Source organism: Pseudoliparis swirei, chromosome 10, assembly GCF_029220125.1.
Source record: "Pseudoliparis swirei isolate HS2019 ecotype Mariana Trench chromosome 10, NWPU_hadal_v1, whole genome shotgun sequence".
NCBI lineage: Eukaryota > Metazoa > Chordata > Actinopteri > Perciformes > Liparidae > Pseudoliparis > Pseudoliparis swirei.
Window position 1 is genome coordinate 2,714,766 of NC_079397.1, and position 20,242 is coordinate 2,735,007.

The 20,242-nt window shown below is 44.3% G+C and overlaps 2 protein-coding genes across 2 annotated transcripts in view; one reads left to right on the plus strand and one right to left on the minus strand.

Moving 5' to 3' along the window:
* Positions 1 to 1,281: 1,281 nt before the first annotated feature.
* LOC130200526 (proline and serine-rich protein 2) lies at positions 1,282 to 9,794 on the minus strand. The gene is made up of 4 exons (XM_056424889.1): positions 9,706 to 9,794; positions 8,279 to 8,430; positions 5,089 to 5,335; positions 1,282 to 4,925 (listed from the first exon to the last, which is right to left on the minus strand). The coding sequence occupies exons 2-4, from the start codon at positions 8,363 to 8,365 to the stop codon at positions 3,457 to 3,459; spliced, it is 1,803 nt and encodes a 600-aa protein (XP_056280864.1). The 5' UTR covers positions 8,366 to 8,430; positions 9,706 to 9,794; the 3' UTR covers positions 1,282 to 3,456.
* Positions 9,795 to 11,961: 2,167 nt separating this feature from the next.
* The window catches only part of rab3ip (RAB3A interacting protein (rabin3)), a 16,991-nt gene continuing 8,710 nt past the window's right edge, over positions 11,962 to 20,242 (plus strand). Inside the window, 8 exon segments of the mRNA XM_056425238.1 lie at positions 11,962 to 12,050; positions 13,854 to 13,966; positions 14,099 to 14,215; positions 14,291 to 14,454; positions 15,312 to 15,465; positions 15,696 to 15,791; positions 17,005 to 17,049; positions 17,051 to 17,077. Of these exon segments, the coding sequence (XP_056281213.1) occupies positions 14,126 to 14,215; positions 14,291 to 14,454; positions 15,312 to 15,465; positions 15,696 to 15,791; positions 17,005 to 17,049; positions 17,051 to 17,077 (576 nt within the window). The 5' untranslated portion in view covers positions 11,962 to 12,050; positions 13,854 to 13,966; positions 14,099 to 14,125.

A 20,242-nucleotide genomic window follows, 5' to 3' on the forward strand; every position in this document is an offset into this window, starting at 1 on the left:
TCAGGAAAGCAAAAGTGGACAGGACCACTCTTAACTACACTGCCATCACGATAGATCTGTTTGAAAGAACGTGGATCGAAGTCAAGGATATCGATTTTAAACCCAACCCAGAAACATTCAAAAAACTTGACAAGGCCATTTTCCAGAAGCTTTGTGACAAGTGGGGCAATGCAGCAACGCTGCTGTTGTCCATTCAATCAGGGGAACCTGCAATTGGGGACTGCATTGCCTCCTCTGTCAAAGATCACCTGATCACACCACCCAAAAAGGGCAACGCCATCTGCCGGTTCTTCTCATCCGTGGGCAGATCCATCTCCAAGTTCTTCAATCGTAAGGTTTCTCCTGATGGGGTTTAACTGGTTTGTCCCACATTCGGAAGGTACGATTTTTTCTTTCTTCTGGGGCTCCAGTTTTTCCCACGTTCAGGAACAATCTTCAACGTGGTAGGGAACAGGGGTTGGTACGACAGTAATCTAAATCCTGTGATTGAGGACAGGTACTGTAGATGACGTACATGTGTGATGATGAGGCCAGGTGCCGGAAACCACAGCCATGGTGGCACACACACACACGTAACAGGGAACGAACAGGGCCCTATTTCTCGTAGTGTGGAATTGTGAAGATGAGGCCAGGTGCCGAAAACAAAAAAATACGAGTCGCGGTCGAGCCGTGACAGTACCCCACTCAAAGGGCCCCTATGGCGGACATCCAGGATACGCTGAACGACAAAGACCTGGTGTCCATCGACGACCTGGGGTTGGGGCGGGGAAGGAGAAGGAGGGGACAGGTGACTGGGGACCCTGGTTTGAGAAGGGAGAACCTGGAGGAATGCCCCCATTGTAAGACTTGTGATCTGATGGTGTCAGGCGATGACATGCAGGTGTGGAGATGAGGCCAGGTGCCAGAAGCCAAGCCCGTGGCACAGACGTAGACACACATATAGTCATGGGGTGGCGAGGGTCAAGAGGGTCAACCGGAGCCGGACGGGACGGCGACGGGACACGGGGGACCAGAGCACGATGGCGACGGGACGCGGGGGACCGGAGCACGATGGCGACGGGACACGGGGAACCGGAGCCGGACGGCGACGGGACACGGGGGACCGGAGCACGATGGCGACGGGACAAGGGGGAGCTGGAACCGCCCGTGACGGCGGCGGGACACGACAAACTAGAGCCGGCCGGGTCGGCAAAAGGGGTACTGGGAACTAGAACCGGGCAGGACTGGGACGGAACTTAAATTTTTAATTTATTTAAAAAAGAGACAAGATTTTAAAAAAAGTTACTATTATTCTGTTTAATGATTGATGACGACAATTTCAACATTATATTTATATATTAAGCAGAGTATACAGAGTTTATAATCGGGTCATACAGTATACCAGGCTGTTAGCAGCGGCGCTCACATGATCTTCCCATTTACCACACATGCACTTTTTAAATCCCTGTTGTGTGCACGTATACACTTGTAGACTTTGTACAAACATGTCCTTATAAAGTATGTACTGTGTACTATATCAGATACTTCAAAATGACTGTAGTTGAACTACAGAGAACCGGAGTCCATAAACAAAACAACACAAACATCGTTCACTGAGAGGTACCTCCGTACTTCTGAGGGAACTAAATATACTTCAGAAGTTACTGTAGGTGAACTACAGAGGGCGGAGTCTAAAACACAGTGCATATACACACATGCACACACACACAGACCAAAACAGACGCACACACATACACACACGAATAGACACACAGACACACACAGAATAGCACAAACAGACACACACACACACACATAGACACACATATATACACACAAAAACAGATACACACATACATACTCAAACAGATACACACACACAAACCAACACACACAAACAGACACACACAGACAAAAACAGACACACACAGACAAACAGATACACACACACATATCAACATACACACAATCAGACACAAACACATACAAGCACAAACAGACACACACACACACACACACTCTGATACAACAGTTTAAATAACACACTTGCACAACGTCCCAGCGTGTTGGTCGACAGGAATGAAAACACACAACAGCCCCGGATGCATTTAGACTCGTGGTTTTGGTTTTTGTGCTTGAGTGTTCAGCACAACGAGCTCGCCCCAGAGACACGTCTCCAAGTATTCCCTCAGCCTGGTAGTAAAACAAAAAGCGTAAAGGCCCTGCCCACAAACCCACTCCACAGTCTGTGGTTGGGTTTAGGGGGGTTTGTCCGTGTAGTAAAAATATCCTCGAGCTCGACATCTTTCTAGAAAGCTCTTTTTTTCAGTTTTGGTCGTTTTTCAGAAGGAATAGAATTACACCCAAGAAAAAGTTCCTTTCAACTTTGTTCTTTTTCTTCAAAGTGCTGACAGAAAAAGACAGAAAGAAAAAAACGCACACACACACAAACTCACCGCTGACTAAAATACCCAAAAGTCGGTAAACAAACTATCAAAAAATTCTAATTAAAAGGTCCAGAGTAACTTCACAGCCTGCTTAACATTCATTGTTCCACTGCTCCTTAATAACTAAGGATTGGGTCAAATGCAGAGAAGAATTTCCACAATAAAGGGATCAATAAAGGGTTCATTTATATAATTATGAGAAGGAAAGTGACACCGTAAAACGGTATTGAAACTAGATTTTGAGGCCAAATGAGGCAGAAACTTAGAGTATTTCATTTGAATTCATATTACCAAATAATTTACCACAAATTATCTGCCACATAACGTACCCAGGGCTATTAGGGTGGAGGTTTGATAATCTCGCCTTAGTTTTGACCAAAAAACCCAAATATAAAACTCCAGTAAAAATCTATTTAACCTTTAATCTGCGCCTCCTTTCCAGAGAGCATCTCAAGGGAAAAGATGGTCTTAAGTCCCATTGTTGATTTTGACTCAACCACGGCGGCCAGGTGTTGGGGTTTCTTTCCAAATTAATATCAAAGAAGTTGGGGGCCACACTGACGGCTCTGGATCTTTTCATTGGAATTTGTTGACTGTAACAATGACGGAATGTTTCAAGCTCCTTTTCTTGAGGAACTTTAAAGAAAGGAAAGAAGAAAAAAAACAAGATGGCTATTTACAATCAGCCCAACGGTGAGACCAAAAGTCTTTGGACACCTGCAGGAAAGTGGATGCTTCTCTTTTCCGCATCGGTATGCTCCCCAAATATCTTCTTTTAGAGGTATACAATGTCTTGGATTGCAGGCAACATAAAGCAGTTTATATGTCCAAACCTGCAACGTGTCACAATCGTTAGTTTTTTATGGCCAGGAAGTGAGAACTGGCTGTGCAGGTCTATCGTTGGTCTGTTTCTCTCCAACCACACATCACACTTCAGACATACATGGGGAAATACTTCTAGCATTCCACCTCCACCACCAGAGATTCAGGCCTGACGGGGTTGGAGACTTGATTTTCCGGAGAGTTCCTCTCAAGACTCCTTCAGCAGCCCCAGTTTCCTCAATGCCTGCCTGCGCGATTCGTCCGTCGCCCCCTTTCCAGAAAACTGCACAGTGATGCCTTGGGGACGAAACATGGAGGTGGATCTCTGCCGGTGCTCGGGGGACAGAGGTCGCGGCGCTGGTTTCTGGGGCGCAGTGCCACCGTGGTGGGAGTGCCGAAGAGGTTTTGGGCCCGGGGTCGGTGCCGAAGCTTTAAGACTCCTTCCCGGACCCAACCCGACGTTGGGGTTGAAGGTTCGGCTCTTTCCTCCGTAATTGTTGAGCTCGGTGCGCAGCATCTCCGATTTGGCGGGCAAGCTTTGACTCTTCATATGGGAGCTGAGGATATCTGGAAGGTCGCTCTGGGTCTCCTCTACAGACGCAGGGTTCATGACTTTGGTCTTTCCTCCGTAGTGGTTGAACTCGCTCGGGGTCGTCAGCACAGTTGGGAGGAGGACTCTGGGTTCCTGACTAGGTGGAGGTGCATATTCGCTCCTAGTTGAGACAGAAGGGTTCACTGAGGCGACTTCCGGCGGAGGGGGGAAAGACGCCATTTCTAAAGGAGGCGGTGGATAGTAGCTGCTCTGTTTGACCGCTGTAGGCGAGAGGCTCGGCCTGGGGCTCGGCCTGGGGCTCGGCCTCGGGTGTCTTTCGTCATACCGCCTGAGAGAATCACTCCGAAGAATCTCTGGTTTACTATCAACGGGAATCGGACTCGGACGCGATGCCGTAACATTGGCTTCTGGCACTTTGATGGCGATGTCTGTTGTTGGCGGAGCACTGGTCTCCATTGGTTTGGCACTGGTTTCCTCATCTGTCTGAGGATTCGGAGAAGTGTTGCTCGGGACGGTGAGGAGCGGCAGACCCCCGGACATGGCTCGGTTCCTGGTCAGGCCCAGCTTAGAAAGGGCCTCCATCCTGGATTTGTCTGGTGAGGGGTCCTTGAAGGAAGTGCTGCGAGTGGGAGTATTTTGAACCGTCGGCTGAGGATCTTCCTGAGGCAGAGGGCTTGGTAGCCCAGATAGGTTCGCCAGCATTTGCGCCCGTCTCTCCTGGATGTTCACATTGCCCACTGACTGGCTCTGGTGCTCCTTGTTGCCGAGCATCACGCTGATGTTAGGAGGGAAGCGGGATGGCTTCGTAAAGGTATTGGCACCATGTTTACCAAGAAGATCGCCGACGGGACTCTGTGGCTTGTTGGACTCCTGGTTGTGACCGCGGAGGAATGAGGACGGATGCAAGTTATTGGTTCCACCTCCCTTGTGATCTGCTATCTGCTGGGCGATCAGGACCGGGGTGGGGATAGAGCCAGGAGGGTGGTAGGAGGAGTGGTTGTCGGACGGCCCATGCTTGCCGCTTGGTAACTGAGGGTTGTACTCTGAAGGCAAGCTGTCCACTGCGTCGTGCCGTGGCTTGAACTCGAAGTGGCTTCCAGGGCTCTGCATCATGTTGTGAAAATCTGGGAGGAACAAATTGCAAAGTAAAAAATCTGAGAAAGACGACAAGCCTCAGTTCCTTCCAGAGATAAAGTTGAAGTCCTTTGATAATTTGTAGACTAAATTAATAAATAAAATACACCATAATCGTATTCCAGGCTACAAGAACAAACGGCTGAACTCTACCTGGACTGCTGGGATTGAAGATTGGCTCTTTGGTCGGCACCGGGTCTGGTTCTGGGCGGACCAGGTATATAATATCCTGGTCTTTGGGACTGGGATGTCTGGCTAAGTGGGAGGAGGACACGATGGGATTCGAGGTTGGGGGTCCGCCGACTGGCTCTGGGCTTTCATCCAGCGAGTCGATGGTCTTCTCAAAGAACTTGAGGCACTCCTGCTCCTCCTGGCTGAGGAACTGCAGTGCATCATCTTCCTGTCGAGGCAAAAAGGGGAAGAAGGAAATGAGTTGAAATTCATAATTTTTCAACATTTCATTACTTTATCAGGGTCATCACCCCATTAAGTTACGTATGAATCATCACAAGGATCAAGTAATCAACACAATATGGGTTTCTAAACTAGGCTGAAAGGCTTAAATAAGGAACTACTTTTTCCACTGGATTATTATTCGTGCCGAAGACGAGTTGTGTTGAACCCCATGTTGCGACCCATCCGCTCTGACTCTCTCATACAGTAGTCATGTGTACAGCCGAACACAGGTCTGTTTGTTCCAGCATCCCAACCCCGAAAACTACTTTCCAACTCCAAATTTAGCTCCAACGCTCTCCTCTCTCTCTCTTCTTGCCTCTGTGCTACACCTCCACCGGTTACCTGTCCAGCTCAGCACAGGTTTGCCACTAAAGAATAACTTATTGTGATACCCGGATAACCTTTGGAGGTCTTTCTCAGTCCCGGTCGAATCTACACCTATTTAAGCCCATCCACATGGTGGAGTAATCCTGTAACTCTGTGGTCTGGATCTACAAAGTAAGTAGAGGTGGAAGGACGGAGCCATGGGGGAAAAGTACTACATGACATGAAAAGCATTCAAGAGTCGATCAAATCTTTTCAAATACTTATTGTTTTTGTTAGTCTATTCTTGACGTGGCCAACAGCGGTTAGACTGAATAATCTCAATTTAACTTCCACTTTCAAGTCTTTTCTGGAGCTTTTCGATCGCCTATAACTCGACTGATTATCAAACGGAGAAGCGCCAGGAAGTCTTAAGTGGCCCTTGACTTATGAGGATTTAGGTGAAATCCATAGAGTGAGAATGCATCATCACCGAGCCCAAATCATTTTGGGTTTTCAAAAGGATTATTTATGAAACAATTTTTGAGAGGTATAAGTGTGATTGAAACGTATGTATGTGGATATATATATAAAATAAAAAATAAAAAGAATTGGATATATACAGGACTGTCTCAGAAAATTAGAATATTGTGATAAAGTTCTTTATTTTCTGTAATGCAATTAAAAAAACAAAAATGTCATGCATTCTGGATTCATTACAAATCAACTGAAATATTGCAAGCCTTTTATTCTTTTAATATTGCTGATTATGGCTTACAGCTTAAGAAAACTCTAAAATCCTATCTCATAAAATTTTAATATTTCCTCAGACCAAGTTAAAAAAAAGATTTATAACAGCTGAGTGTTTGTCAAGGCTCAGGAAACCCTTGCAGGTGTTTCGAGTTAATTAGACAATTCAAGTGATTTGTTTAATACCCTACTAGTATACTTTGTCATGATATTCTAATATTTAGAGATAGGATATTTGAGTTTTCTTAAGCTGTAAGCCATAATCAGCAATAAATCAGAATAAAAGGCTTGCAATATTTCAGTTGATTTGTAATGAATCCAGAATGCATGACATTTTTGTTTTTTTAATTGCATTACAGAAAATAAAGAACTTTATCACAATATTCAAATTTTCTGAGACAGTCCTGTATATATATATACAATTCTTTTTATTTTATTTTTTTATTTTATTTATTATTTTTTATCGATTTTCTGATTTATTTGATTATAATAATTTAGGATAGGAATATATAAGCATGTTTTGCTTGCACCTATACTTTTTCAGTCTTTATGTTTTGTATATTATATAGAATAATATTATATTGCAATGATTGACTGAATAAAAATACACAACAAAAAATATCTCTGTTTTCTGTCTTTTTTTGTCAAAGTTATGGTTTAAAAAAAACGTATCAGTGGCCTTCAGAGCTGCTGGTCGGTAGATTGTGTGACCTTTTCGACTGAGCTAGGTTTGCTTTATGCTAAGCTACGCTAGCTAGCTGTCGGTAGCTTCAGATTTACTGATCAGAGACGAAGAGAAGAAGAGTACCTCCCGAAAACCCAACCCAAATAAACTATTTATCTATGTATATATTTCTTCATCACGGATTGATCTCAGGTCTCGCTGTAACTACACATGAAGGAAGCTGCATATTTTCATCTACGTCAAGGTGACGACCTTCAGCTCCAGCAACAGGGTTTGTGTTGCTGACACTACGAGTCTTTGTTTTGGCTTTGCACGAACACACATACACACACACACACACACACACACACACACACACACACACACACACACACACCTGCAGCAACACCCAACTGAAAACCAATAAGAGATTAACACACACAAGGATCTGCTGGTGTCACCCAGACTGAACGATGGACGCTACATCAGCCAAGAAGACTTCAGCTCGACCGGTTTCTCGTGGTGCGTTGATGAATGTCGTCCCCGAGGCACGCGAAGGTATGAAGTTGTTAAGCAGGTGTAATTTCTCAGCATCTCTTGACTGGCTGCATTGTGTTGCACAGAGGCCCAGTCAGCTGTTCCTCTGTGTTTCAGGAGACAATGCTGGCCCCGGCACACAGAGCGTGATGGAGTGTTCATACACACCTGTGTGTTCATACACACCTGTGTCCCCAAACACGGCAAATACATCAGTGCCATTCACACCACGTCGGCAATTATCTGTATTTTTCCGCAGATGAAAAGATTTGACGTCACTTAGTCGCCGGTTAGCGTAGCTTAGCACGAAGGGAGGTTGTCCTTTCATGATAAGTAAATTATTGAATTGGAGGAATACTACACTCTTATTCACTTTCTTTCGAAACGCCGGGGAAGAAATGAGACACCGCGGGCCTCGGGACGTTGTAGACTTATATTTAAATATTATAATAAAAATGTAAAATTAATTTAATTACATCAAGAGAACATTTGCATGGAGTTTGAATGCGATTGTGGGATTTTTCATATTTTATTTTTATATTTATTTTAATAAAATAGGACTTTATGTTATGATCTTCGTCTATGTGAAGATCCTTTACCCTCTAACAGGTGTTCATTGGCTGGGGAACTTACGCCGGGCCTCTGGCCTCCGTTGACCGCGTGGTGGAGGTGGGGGCTGGCCTGCCGGCGGGCGTCCATGGCGCGAGGGTCAGAGGTCATCGGGGCATCGGGATCACATCTGGTGTCGCTCTGAAGAATCCTCTGAGCTGCTTTTCAGCGAGAGTCTGGAGAGAGAGAGAGAGAGAGAGAGAGATGGAGAGAGAGGGAGACAGACAAGGTTAATCAAGGTCAGAGCACAATAAAGGGAGCTGTGTTCTTCATAATGACCGAGAGAAGAAGTATTAAGATCCTTTACTGAAGTAAAAGTATGTAAAACTGTACAAATAAAAGCCCAAGTACAAAAGTAAAAGGACAATTTCCCCCCCCCCTGCAGCTCAGAGGTTCCCAACCCAGGGGTCGGGCCCCTCCCAAGGGTCACCTGATAAATCTTTTGGGGTCGTGAGATGATTGATGTAAAAAATAAATACACTGTATTGATTTTGGTTGTTTTTAGATGTTTAGATGTTCAGGTCTCTGTTGGTGGAACTGAGGTGTCTGACGCGTGCGTCGCTCAGCAGAGGGACGCACCTGATGGACCAGTTCACCTGGAACAGGTGGATGAGGACAAACAGGCTCCGGGAGCCGAAACCAGAGAGATGTTGTCAGACACATTCCTCTGTGATGCTGCGCTGATAAAAAGAATAATTGAAAAAGAGAAAGAGTTCCTTGTTGAGGTTTGAAAACCCTTGAGAGGACGTTTCTGTCAGGCCATGATCCCCCAAAAAATATTTAAAAAATAGAATTTTTTTGTAGCGAGAGTTATGTCATTACATTTTTTTCTTACATTTGGTTCAAATAGTTTCATTAAGTTTCGGTGTTATCGTGTTTAATAAATCATCACGGCTACGTTTAGGTTACTTTGATCCGTCGTTGGTGTTATTTTTATTTTTGTTTGAGTTATTTACCCAAACAAATATGTGGTGATTTTTATCCAATAAAATAATCATATTTATAATTATTTCCCGTTAAAAACACAGTTAGTTTTTGTCCCATTGTTTGTGTTACTTTTAGATTTTCAAACCCAATATTAATATAATTTCGACAAATAGTATAATCATTGTTTGTTATATATAAATATATATATAGATATATATAAATATAGATATTTAAATATACATAAATATATATAAATATAAATATATATATATATGAGTATGGTTTAATACAGCTCATATTTGCAACAATAAAACATTCCATATGAAGAAAAAGCAGATGATGCAATGTTTGAACATTTGACCACAGATTCTTAAAGAATCAATCCACTCACACATGTAACTGTCATTTTACTATGTTACTATATCTTCCTAAATAAAGACATCCATATGTATAATCATTGTTATCATTAGAAGTATCTAATGTCGATAATAAATGCTCCATACTAGTAATTCATGGTGACTTACCCAACTACTCCACAGTCTGCTGTCATCGTAAAACCCACTGAGCATCAACGAGTGTCTCTTCTCTGCAGGAGATTGAAAGTCCCAAAGCGTTGCGCGCAGCGGAGAGCTCCGTGTGCGTAAAAGTAACCACGTCGGCACATTACGCACGGCTTTAAGAGCTCCAGGAAACTCCACCCACAGCCGTCAGAAGGGTGTAAACGCGCGTGCGCGTGTGTGCGCGTGTGTTTTCATTCAGGTGCTGGAGGTGTGACTGTAGTGACACAGTGGAAAGTTATCTCACACACCCACCTCAGAGTTTCACCAGGATGTGTTTAGGAGCAGTGGGACATTTGAGGTTCAGCATGTTTTGCCCAATTTTTACTGGATAGACTTGAAGGAAAATAATAAAATAATAAAAAAGGAAACGTAAAGGCTTTAAAATATAGATATAAATTGTAAAACAAATGCACAATTTCATATTTCGTTGTTGTCGGTAACTTGAACGCTTCACTGGGATGGTGCTTTCAGGTGTAATGGGAAAATGTCCGTCTCTTTAAATCTATACTGGACAAAGACAATGAGCTTGTGCTGGAATGTGAAGGTTGAGATTCTTATTATTTATTTATTTCTACAAATGAGCATAAAAGTAGTTGCTGATAATTCTTCTGCACTAAAATAATTATTCGTAAGTATTTATTTAAAGTTATTTCTATTACAGTACAGGATCTGACTACTTCGTCAAACAATGATGAAGTCACAATTAAATAGTTTAATCAGCAAGCTAACAAACATATTCCAGATCAAACCTTTATTATGAAATCCACAACAAACAAACACAGAAAACAAGTTTGACATCTTAGAACGATCTGATAATAAAGAGAAGTTATCTTGAGATGAAGAGAGAGAGAGAGAGAGAGAGAGAGAGAGAGAAAGAGAGAAAGAGAGCACACACATACAGTAACACAATACATAGATATACGTTGACTCGTGATTAGTTTGTTTCGAGCGCCCCCTGCTGGATGCAGCCCAGAAGCTCATCCCTTCAGCCGAAGTGCAGGTGAATTACAGGTGAATTATATGAGGATGTAAAGTGAAATATGTCAACTGGTTTCCTTCCTCTCTTGTTGGTGGTCGCTTTGAGACTCTTTCTGGTCGTTCATAATCTCTTTTTGGTAGTTTCTAGTCTCATTTTGGTCGTTTTAGTCTCCTTTTGGTAGTTTTCAGTCTCTTTCTGGTCCTTTTAGTCTCCTTTTGGTAGTTTTTAGTCTCTTTTGGTCGTTTTGACTCTCTTTCTGGTCGTTTATAGTCTATTATTGGTAGTTTGTGTCTCTTTCAGGTCGTTTTAGTCCCTTTTTTGTAGTGTTGAGTCTCTGTGGTCGTTTATAGTCTATTATTGGTAGCTTTTAGTCTCTTTCTGGTCGTTTTAGTCTCTTTTTGGTCGTTTATAGTCTATTCTTGGTAGTTTTGTCTCTTTCTGGTCGTTTTGACTCTCTTTCTGGTCGTTTATAGTCTATTATTGATAGTTTTAAGTCTCTTTCTGGTCGTTTCAGTCTCTTTTCTGGTCGTTTTAGTCTCTTTTTGGTAGTTTCTAGTCTCTTTCTGGTCATTTTGAATTTCGTTCAGGTTGTTTTTTTCATCCGGTGGCAAAAATGTTACTTATATTGATCCTGGCACAAATTTTCCACAGTACCATTAAGTGGAATGTCATGTTCTGTTTGTTAATGGATAACAAGCAATACGTCCTCTCTTATCTTGAACAGTGAGCTCAGCGCTGACCGTAAAACAAGATAATACATCCAGGGAAATATATGGAAAATATAACAAATGTTGCATTACTATGACTCTTATATAACACCTTGACAAGTTCCTCCAGTTTCATCTGAGAATATCTATGACTCATTTCACTAAGATATATATTTTCTTATAATAAAATATATAATATATTACATACCTAGCGTTATCTATGAACACATACATAAAAGGAAGCACCTTATGTCTGTATGCCTTATTCCTGTATAACGTTTACTTCTTTTTTATGCTTATATGAGCCTGTATTTATGTATTCTATTCATAATGTTATTAGACAATCTTGACTTTTATTTAATTACGTCATTAAACACTTATTATTTTACTCTGTTAGTGAGTTCATTTGGATGTTTATTTAATTTATTTATAATAAGTTTTGATTGTGGATTCAGTGTTGTACATGCAAATCGCCGAACTCTGACGATAACCCTCGTTTCCCAGTTGTCCGTGAACGCACCGCCCCGTCAGTTGGAGTAACCTGCTCCGGCCTGCGTCAACAACCGTTTGTTTGACGCGTTGCATCTGCACGTTACCGGGAGCAAGACCCTCACGGAGGTCCGGTGAGTCCGCGCCCACCGGGTTACTACCGCCACAGTTATTGTTATTCGTATTAATCTTAGCTTAAATTACGGGGGGACGCTGCACGCAAATGCACCATTAGCGTCATTTAACTGCGCCCATTATCGGACACGGATCCGTCTGTCGCGCTATTTCTGCCTCTCTTTTTTTTTACGCTCACCGGCAGCGCTGTGGGCGTATTTTCTGTTATTAAAGTCATATTTATGAACGATAGATTACCGTTTTTGACCGAGTAACGTGAGTGAAATAAGACAACCGTCATACGGTTTCGACTGTTGGCCGATAATGGAATCGGAGCTTCCCAACTCATTATCAACGGGAACACCGGGCTGTGTCTCAACGTTCTAAGAGATGTAAACGGGGCTTCCCCCTCATTATTACACGGGTGTAACGGCTATATTACATGTTCTTTAAGATGGAAACGGGGCTTCCCTCCTCATTATTAACGGGGACAACGGATGCACGTCGTCACGTGACGTCTTGATGACGTGATGCACGTCGACCGGAAAGTGAATGAACGAGAGCGGATGTTAGCGTGAATTCATCTACAATTAAAAGATTCATAGCAAAAATAAATAAATAACAAATATAGGAATTAATCCTCAGTACGGATGAAATTACAACGTGTAAGGATATTGAAAAAATAATTAATAAATACATATATATATATATATATATATATAAAATTCATCGGGAGGCTGGAGGAACTGGATCCGTAGTCCAGCATCCCTTATCGGGTCGGGTTACCTCGGGCAGGGGGTTTGAGGCCGGTGGGGTTTCTCCTGGGATGTGTGTGTGTGTGTGTGTGTGTGTGTGTATATATATATATATATATATATATATATATATATATGTGTGTGAGAGAGAGAGAGAGAGAGAGAGAGAGAGAGAGAGAGAGAGAGAGCCCTTGAGCAAGGCACCTGAAACAGAATGCTCCAATGTGTGTCAGCCAAAAGAAATTTAATTATATTTTCATTTACAAAACGTAAATTATGCCAATTAAGAACATGTTCTAAGCGACCTGAGCGAGTGGATCTTGGTGTTTCAAAGACGTCACTGTTCAGCTGCCAACTCTTACAAACAAAGTGTCAGATGTCAGATTGTCCTTGAACCTGCCGCCGGTTTCACTTTCACACGACAGCCACCAAAACAATGACGAGACTAAATGTTTATTCTGAGGAATTAATCACCTCGAACAAGACGTCGAGTCATTTGGATCTTCTTGCAAATATTTGAGGACAAAAGAAGGTGTGGCGATGACATCATCGCACGAATATAAATAAAAAAACACAAACCTGGATCTTTAAATAAAAGTGATGAGAAGTTTTTAAGAGTCACACCGGCTTTATTTGTCTTCTGGAGCAAGTCGCTGAATTTATATATATATATCTATATATAGATATATATAGATATATATATGCTCAGTGGGACACACACACACACACACACACACACACACACACACACACACACACACACACCATGCTGAGCAGGTGAGACCGGTGTGCTGTCACAACACCCTGCTGAGGGAGGCACAAAGGTAGGACACCCAGAAACAAGGTGTCACAGAGATTAGTTCAAGGACACAATGATGATGATGATGATGATGGAGGATCTCTGGTATGAAAATAGACTCTGTGGTTTTTCGAGGAGCTGTCAGTCCCAACCGGAGACTTTAGGGGGCGGGGCTCCGTTTCTTAACACTTCTTTTGGGTCCTTTGGAAGAAAGTAAAGTATCCCTCTCTCTCCCTCTCTCTCCCTCCCTCTCTCTCTCCCTCTCTCAGGTTAAGGTCTTCACCTGTCGGTGTGTTTGCTGAGTCACTCGTTCGCCTGCCGTCCTCCTGTGTGGGTCAGAGAGCCTCCAGCCTCCAGCGTCTCCATCCACAGCTGCACTATGGTGCGAAGGCACACGCCCCTTCCCCACGTTGACTCCTCCCACCTGAGCCCGTCATCTATGCGCTGATGGACTGGACGCTCGTCTTTAAAAAGCATTGTGTGTGTGTGTGTGTGTGTGTGTGTGCGTGTGCAGAGTGTATGATGTCCGAGAGCAGCTGCTATGGCCTGCCGCAGCGGTCAGACCAATGCAGAGAATCTGGAGGGGTTCCATGAGGTGAACTTGGCCTCGCCCACAACGCCCGACCTTCAGGTAGGTCCAGCCCCCCCCCCCCCCGGCACGTTTCAGGATGTCGGTTTGGCTCAACCCGACGACGTCCTCCCGCAGAAACAAGCGGAGCAGTCCCAGTCCCGCCACAGCGCCCCGCCCGCCTCCCTGTACCGCACCCACTCGCTGGGAGCGCACCCTGCTGGCCGACCCACGTCCCTGCGGGCCGACCAGCTGCCCACGCAGCCGGTTTACTCCACGCCGCGGCAGAGCCACAATGGGAGGTGAAGAGAACGACGATTAAGGGATTCATATCAAATTAATTGTCGATAAAGTTGTACATCTTTCAATCAGAGATGTTGAGTTCGCTCCCGTTGCAGCTTCTCACGTCACATCTGAGGATTCTTGCCCTATTTTTTATGTTTTTTAATCATGTCAGAAAAGTCAATAAATAAACCTGCTGTTGTGTTTCTGTAGCGTTCAGTAAACAAAGCAAATAGATTCCAAGAACTGGTTCAATGAGACGGAAATCATGCAACACAAAGTGACATTAAGAAAGAACCAACGTAAGAAAAGCAGAAATAAAAATAGTGATTAAATAATAATAATAAGTTAAATTAAGAAAAAACAAATGGTAAGAAAACCAGAAATAAAAAAAGTGATTAAATGAATAAAAACATTTTAATTAAGAAAAAACAAACTAATAAAACCATGAATAAAAAATGTAACTAAATAAAAATAATGTTTTAATTAAGAAATAACTAACTGTAGTAAAACCATAAATAAAACATGTAATTACATTTTTAAATAAAGTGTTAGATTAAGAAAAAGCAAAGAGTAAGAAAACTATAAAAAAAGAATTTAATTAATTTTTTCAAATTGTTAAATTAAGAACAAAACATGAATAGCAAGAAAACCATGAATAGAAAATGTAAAAAAAATTATTGTTAAATTAAGAAGAAATACATGGTAAGAAAATCATAGATAAAACATTTAATTATATAATAACATTGCAAATAAATAACTACGTAAACTCAGTCGGTAAAACTAAAATACTATATCGGTGCTGCTGCTTTATCCTATTACATTTTTAAATGGTTGCTGTTAATTATTCTTATTTTGTAAACTTGCTTTCTGCCAGCGTGCCCAGCCAGGAGGCGGAGCCCGCCGACGGCAACTTCCTGTCCGCGGAGGACGGCGAGGAGTTCAGCGCGCTGAGCGACGGCCTGTCGCTGATGGAGGTCCGAGAGAGAGGAAACGAGAGGCTGAAGGAGGAGCTGGCCAAGGCCCAGAGGGTAGGACACACACACACACACACACACACACACACACACACAGTGCGAGTGTGTCAGACTTCACTTTCATTACTCACGTCATTCAAATTTTTTTTGTTGCATATTTGTTATTATTTATTAATTTGTTTGTTGTTGCCATGCTATGATTTCACTTGCATGTGTTTTCATTTGGCGGTTGTTTTTTGTGTGTGTGTTGTTTTCTTTTGTGTGTGTGTGTGTGTGTGTGGAAGGAGCTGCTGTTGAAGGATGAGGAGTGTGAGAGGTTGTCTAAAGTCAGAGACCAGCTGGGCCAGGAGCTGGAGGAGCTCACCGCCAGCCTCTTCCAGGTCGGTCCGCCATCTGTCCGTCTCCTCAGCTCCTCCTCTCGTTTCCTATTTCCTTTCCTCTTGGAGGAGAACACATGAATGACAGCGAGTCCTGCTGCCGGTTCCTCTGTGTCCTTCAACTGGGTCTCTGAAGTTCCACCGTTGCAGTTCTACAGAGTTTACTCCTCTTATTTATTTAGTTCCATTCTCATAACGTTTGGATTCAAGATGAAAAGTAAAAAAAAGAATAAAAATCGATGATGCAATTTTTTTTTTGCCGGGAGCCTCCATTACCCACAATGCAATCTTGTAGCTCAGGTAGCCGCAGCCTCTGGTCAGAGGGTTCCTCTCCTTTCGAACTCCCCCGACTTCAGGAATGAAAACGGGAATTTAATTCATAAATTACATTTCCTTTTGTGTCGAATTTCTCAGATATAGGAACCAAAATTATCCATCGATAAATTGCCAGATAAATAATAACACCGGAAAGACGAGGAGAGACGTCGACATGCGGTTTATTTGGACTTTAAAAGCTACAAAAGTTTTTAAATAGCAGAAATAATACGACACATCCGAAATGTTGCCGAGTGGGACGACGTTCATCTCACGAGATTCTGTGAGCTGAGCGTCAGCCGGTTCCTCCTCCTCTGCTCCTCCTCCTCTGCTCCTCCTCTTCTGCTCCTCCTCTTCTGCTCCTCCTCCTCTGCTCCTCCTCTTCTGCTCCTCCTCCTCTGCTCCTCCTCTTCTGCTCCTCCTCTGCTCCTCCTCTTCTGCTCCTCCTCCTCTGCTCCTCCTCTTCTGCTCCTCCTCCTCTGCTCCTCCTCTTCTGCTCCTCCTCTTCTGCTCCTCCTCCTCTGCTCCTCCTCTTCTGCTCCTCCTCTCCTGCTCCTCCTCTTCTGCTCCTCCTCTTCTGCTCCTCCTCTTCTGCTCCTCCTCCTCTGCTCCTCCTCTTCTGCTCCTCCTCTCCTGCTCCTCCTCTTCTGCTCCTCCTCCTCTGCTCCTCCTCTTCTGCTCCTCCTCTTTCCCTCAGACAAGGTGCTGGGTTACCTGTGTGTGTGTGTGTGTGTTCTGTCTAAGATTCAATCAGTTCATTTATTCCTGTTTTAAGATTCATTTGAGTCGATTGTTCCTTCTTTAAAGGCTTTGATCTTGTGTTGACTGACGTGATGAACACATCCAGACGTGTCACATGACGTGTCACATGACGTGTCACATGACGTGTGTTTTCACTCAGGAGGCTCACAAAATGGTGCGAGAAGCAAACGTCAAACAGGCACACTGAAAAAAAACAGCTGAAGGCTGGAAAGGTGAGTCACACACCTCTACACACACTCTACACACACCAGCTACACACTACACACACTCTACACACACCAGCTACACACTACACACACTCTACACACACCAGCTACACACTCTACACACACTCTACACACTCTACACACACCAGCTACACACTACACACACTCTACACACTCTACACACTCTACACACACACTACACACTCTACACACTCTACACCACACCTCTACACACTCTACACACTCTACACACACTCTACACACCACTACACACTACACTACACTCTACACACACCTCTACACACTCTACACACACTCTACCTCTACACACACTACACACTCTACACACTCACCACACTCTCCACACTCCAAACACACTACACACTACACACTCTACACACTCTACAGACTCTAAACACCCTACACACTCCACACACTCACACACACAGCTACACTACACACCTCTACACACACTACACACTCATCACACACTACACACTCTACACACACCAGCTACACCTCTACACACACTCTACACACTCTACACACCAGCTACACTACACACTCATCACACACTACACACTCTACACACTCACCACACACACTCTACACACACTCTACACACACCTCTACACACACTCTACACACTCTAATACACTACACACACTACACACTCTACACACTCCACACACTCTACACACTACACACACACACTCTACACACACTCTACACACTCTACACACACTCTACACACTCTACACCACACACAGCTACACACTACACACTCTACACACACACTCTACACACTACACTACACACTCTACACACACCTCTACACACTACACACACTCTACACACACTCTACACACACTACACTCTACACACTCTACACACACTACACACACTCTACACACACAAGCTACACACACACACAAGCTACACACTACACACAAGCTACACACTACACACCTCTACACACTACACACACTCTACACACACTCTACACACAGCTACACACGACACACACTACACACACCTCTACACACTCTACACACACTCTACACACACCAGCTACACACTACACACACTCTACACACACCAGCTACACACTACACACACTCTACACACACCAGCTACACACTCTACACACACCAGCTACACACTCTACACACACTCTACACACTCTACACACACAAGCTACACACTACACACACAAGCTACACACTACACACACAAGCTACACACACAAGCTACACACTACACACTACACACAAGCTACACACACCATGATGATGTACACACACTACAGCTACACACACCATGATGATGTACACACACTACAGCTACACACACACTACAGCTACACACTCTACACTACACACTCTACACTACACACTCTACACACACTCTACACACACCACACACTCTACACACTCTACACACACTCTACACACTCTACACACACCAGCTACACACTACACACACTCTACACACTCTACACACACTCTACACACACTCTACACACTACACACACTCTACACACTACACACACTCTACACACACTACACACACACACTCTACACACTACACACACTACACTCACACACTACACACACACTACACACACACACTACACTACACACTACACACTACACTCACACTACACACACTACACACTACACACACACACACTACACACTACACACTCTACACACTCTACACACACTCTACACACACTACACTCTACACACACACACTCTACACACACACGACACACACTACACACTCTACACACACTACACACACTACACACTCTACACACACTCTACACACACTCTACACACTCTACACACACTACACACACTCTACACACACTCTACACACACTCTACACACACTCTACACACTCTACACACACTCTACACACTCTACACACACTCTACACACTCTACACACACTCTACACACTCTACACACACTCTACACACACTCTACACACTCTACACACACTCTACACACACTCTACACACACCAGCTACACACTCTACACACACTCTACACACACCAGCTACACACTCTACACACACTCTACACACACCAGCTACACACTCTACACACCAGCTACACACACTCTACACACACTCTACACACCAGCTACACACACTCTACACACACTCTACACACACTCTACACACACTCTACACACGGGTTACACACATCTTAATGATGTTATTCATCTGTATTCTTGGATTTTTTTTGGACAAAAAACAAACCAAACATAAATCAGACAATCGTCTTCACTTTTATTCTTATTTCTTTTTTAAACAACTATTAACAATTATAACTTATTTCTTTTGTTTTTTTATGGTTAAACATTATATATATATATTTGTGTGTGTGTGTAGCTAGTACAGTAAGTACAGACACACACAACAAAGGAAATAACACTATTAAACGATCCTAACAATGAGAGGACGTGATGTGTCTCTGGTGACGTCAGGGGCCTCATCGTCCTCCTCGGGGGCCTCATCGTGCTCCTCGGGGGCCACATTGTCCTCCTCGGGGGCCACATCGTACTCCTCGGGGGCCTCATCGTGCTCCTCGGGGGCCACATTGTCCTCCTCGGGGGCCTCATCGTGCTCCTCGGGGGCCTCATCGTCCTCCTCGGGGGCCTCATCGTGCTCCTCGGGGGCCTCATCGTCCTCCTCGGGGCCTCATCGTCCTCCTCGGGGGCCACATCGTGCTCCTCGGGGGCCTCATCGTGCTCCTCGGGGGCCTCATCGTGCTTCTCGGGGGCCTCATTGTGCTCCTCGGGGCCTCATCGTCCTCCTCGGGGGCCTCATCGTGCTCCTCGGGGGCCTCATCGTCCTCCTCGGGGCCTCATCGTGCTCCTCGGGGGCCATCGTGCTCCTCGGGGCCACATCGTGCTCCTCGGGGGCCTCATCGTGCTCCTCGGGGGCCTCATCGTGCTCCTCGGGGGCCGCATCGTGCTCCTCGGCGGCCGCATCGTGCTCCTCGGGGGCCGCATCGTGCTCCTCGGGGGCCTCATCGTCCTCGGGGGCCGCATCGTGCTCCTCGCGGGCCTCATCGCTCGGGCCGTGCTCCTCGGGGCCTCATCGTGCTCCTCGGGGCCTCGCCATTGCCCTCGGGGCCATCGTGCTCCTCGGGGCCGC

Bases quoted from the DNA above. Each gene is read 5' to 3' on its own strand.
- LOC130200526 (XM_056424889.1), bottom strand. From the start codon at position 8,365: ATGACCTCTGACCCTCGCGCCATGGACGCCCGCCGGCAGGCCAGCCCC. The intron at 5,336-8,278 runs GTAAGTTCCCCA...TTGCCTCGACAG, and splicing joins ACGGAGGCCAGAGGCCCGGC to GAAGATGATGCACTGCAGTT. The intron at 4,926-5,088 runs GTAGAGTTCAGC...TGTTCCTCCCAG, and splicing joins CTTCAATCCCAGCAGTCCAG to ATTTTCACAACATGATGCAG.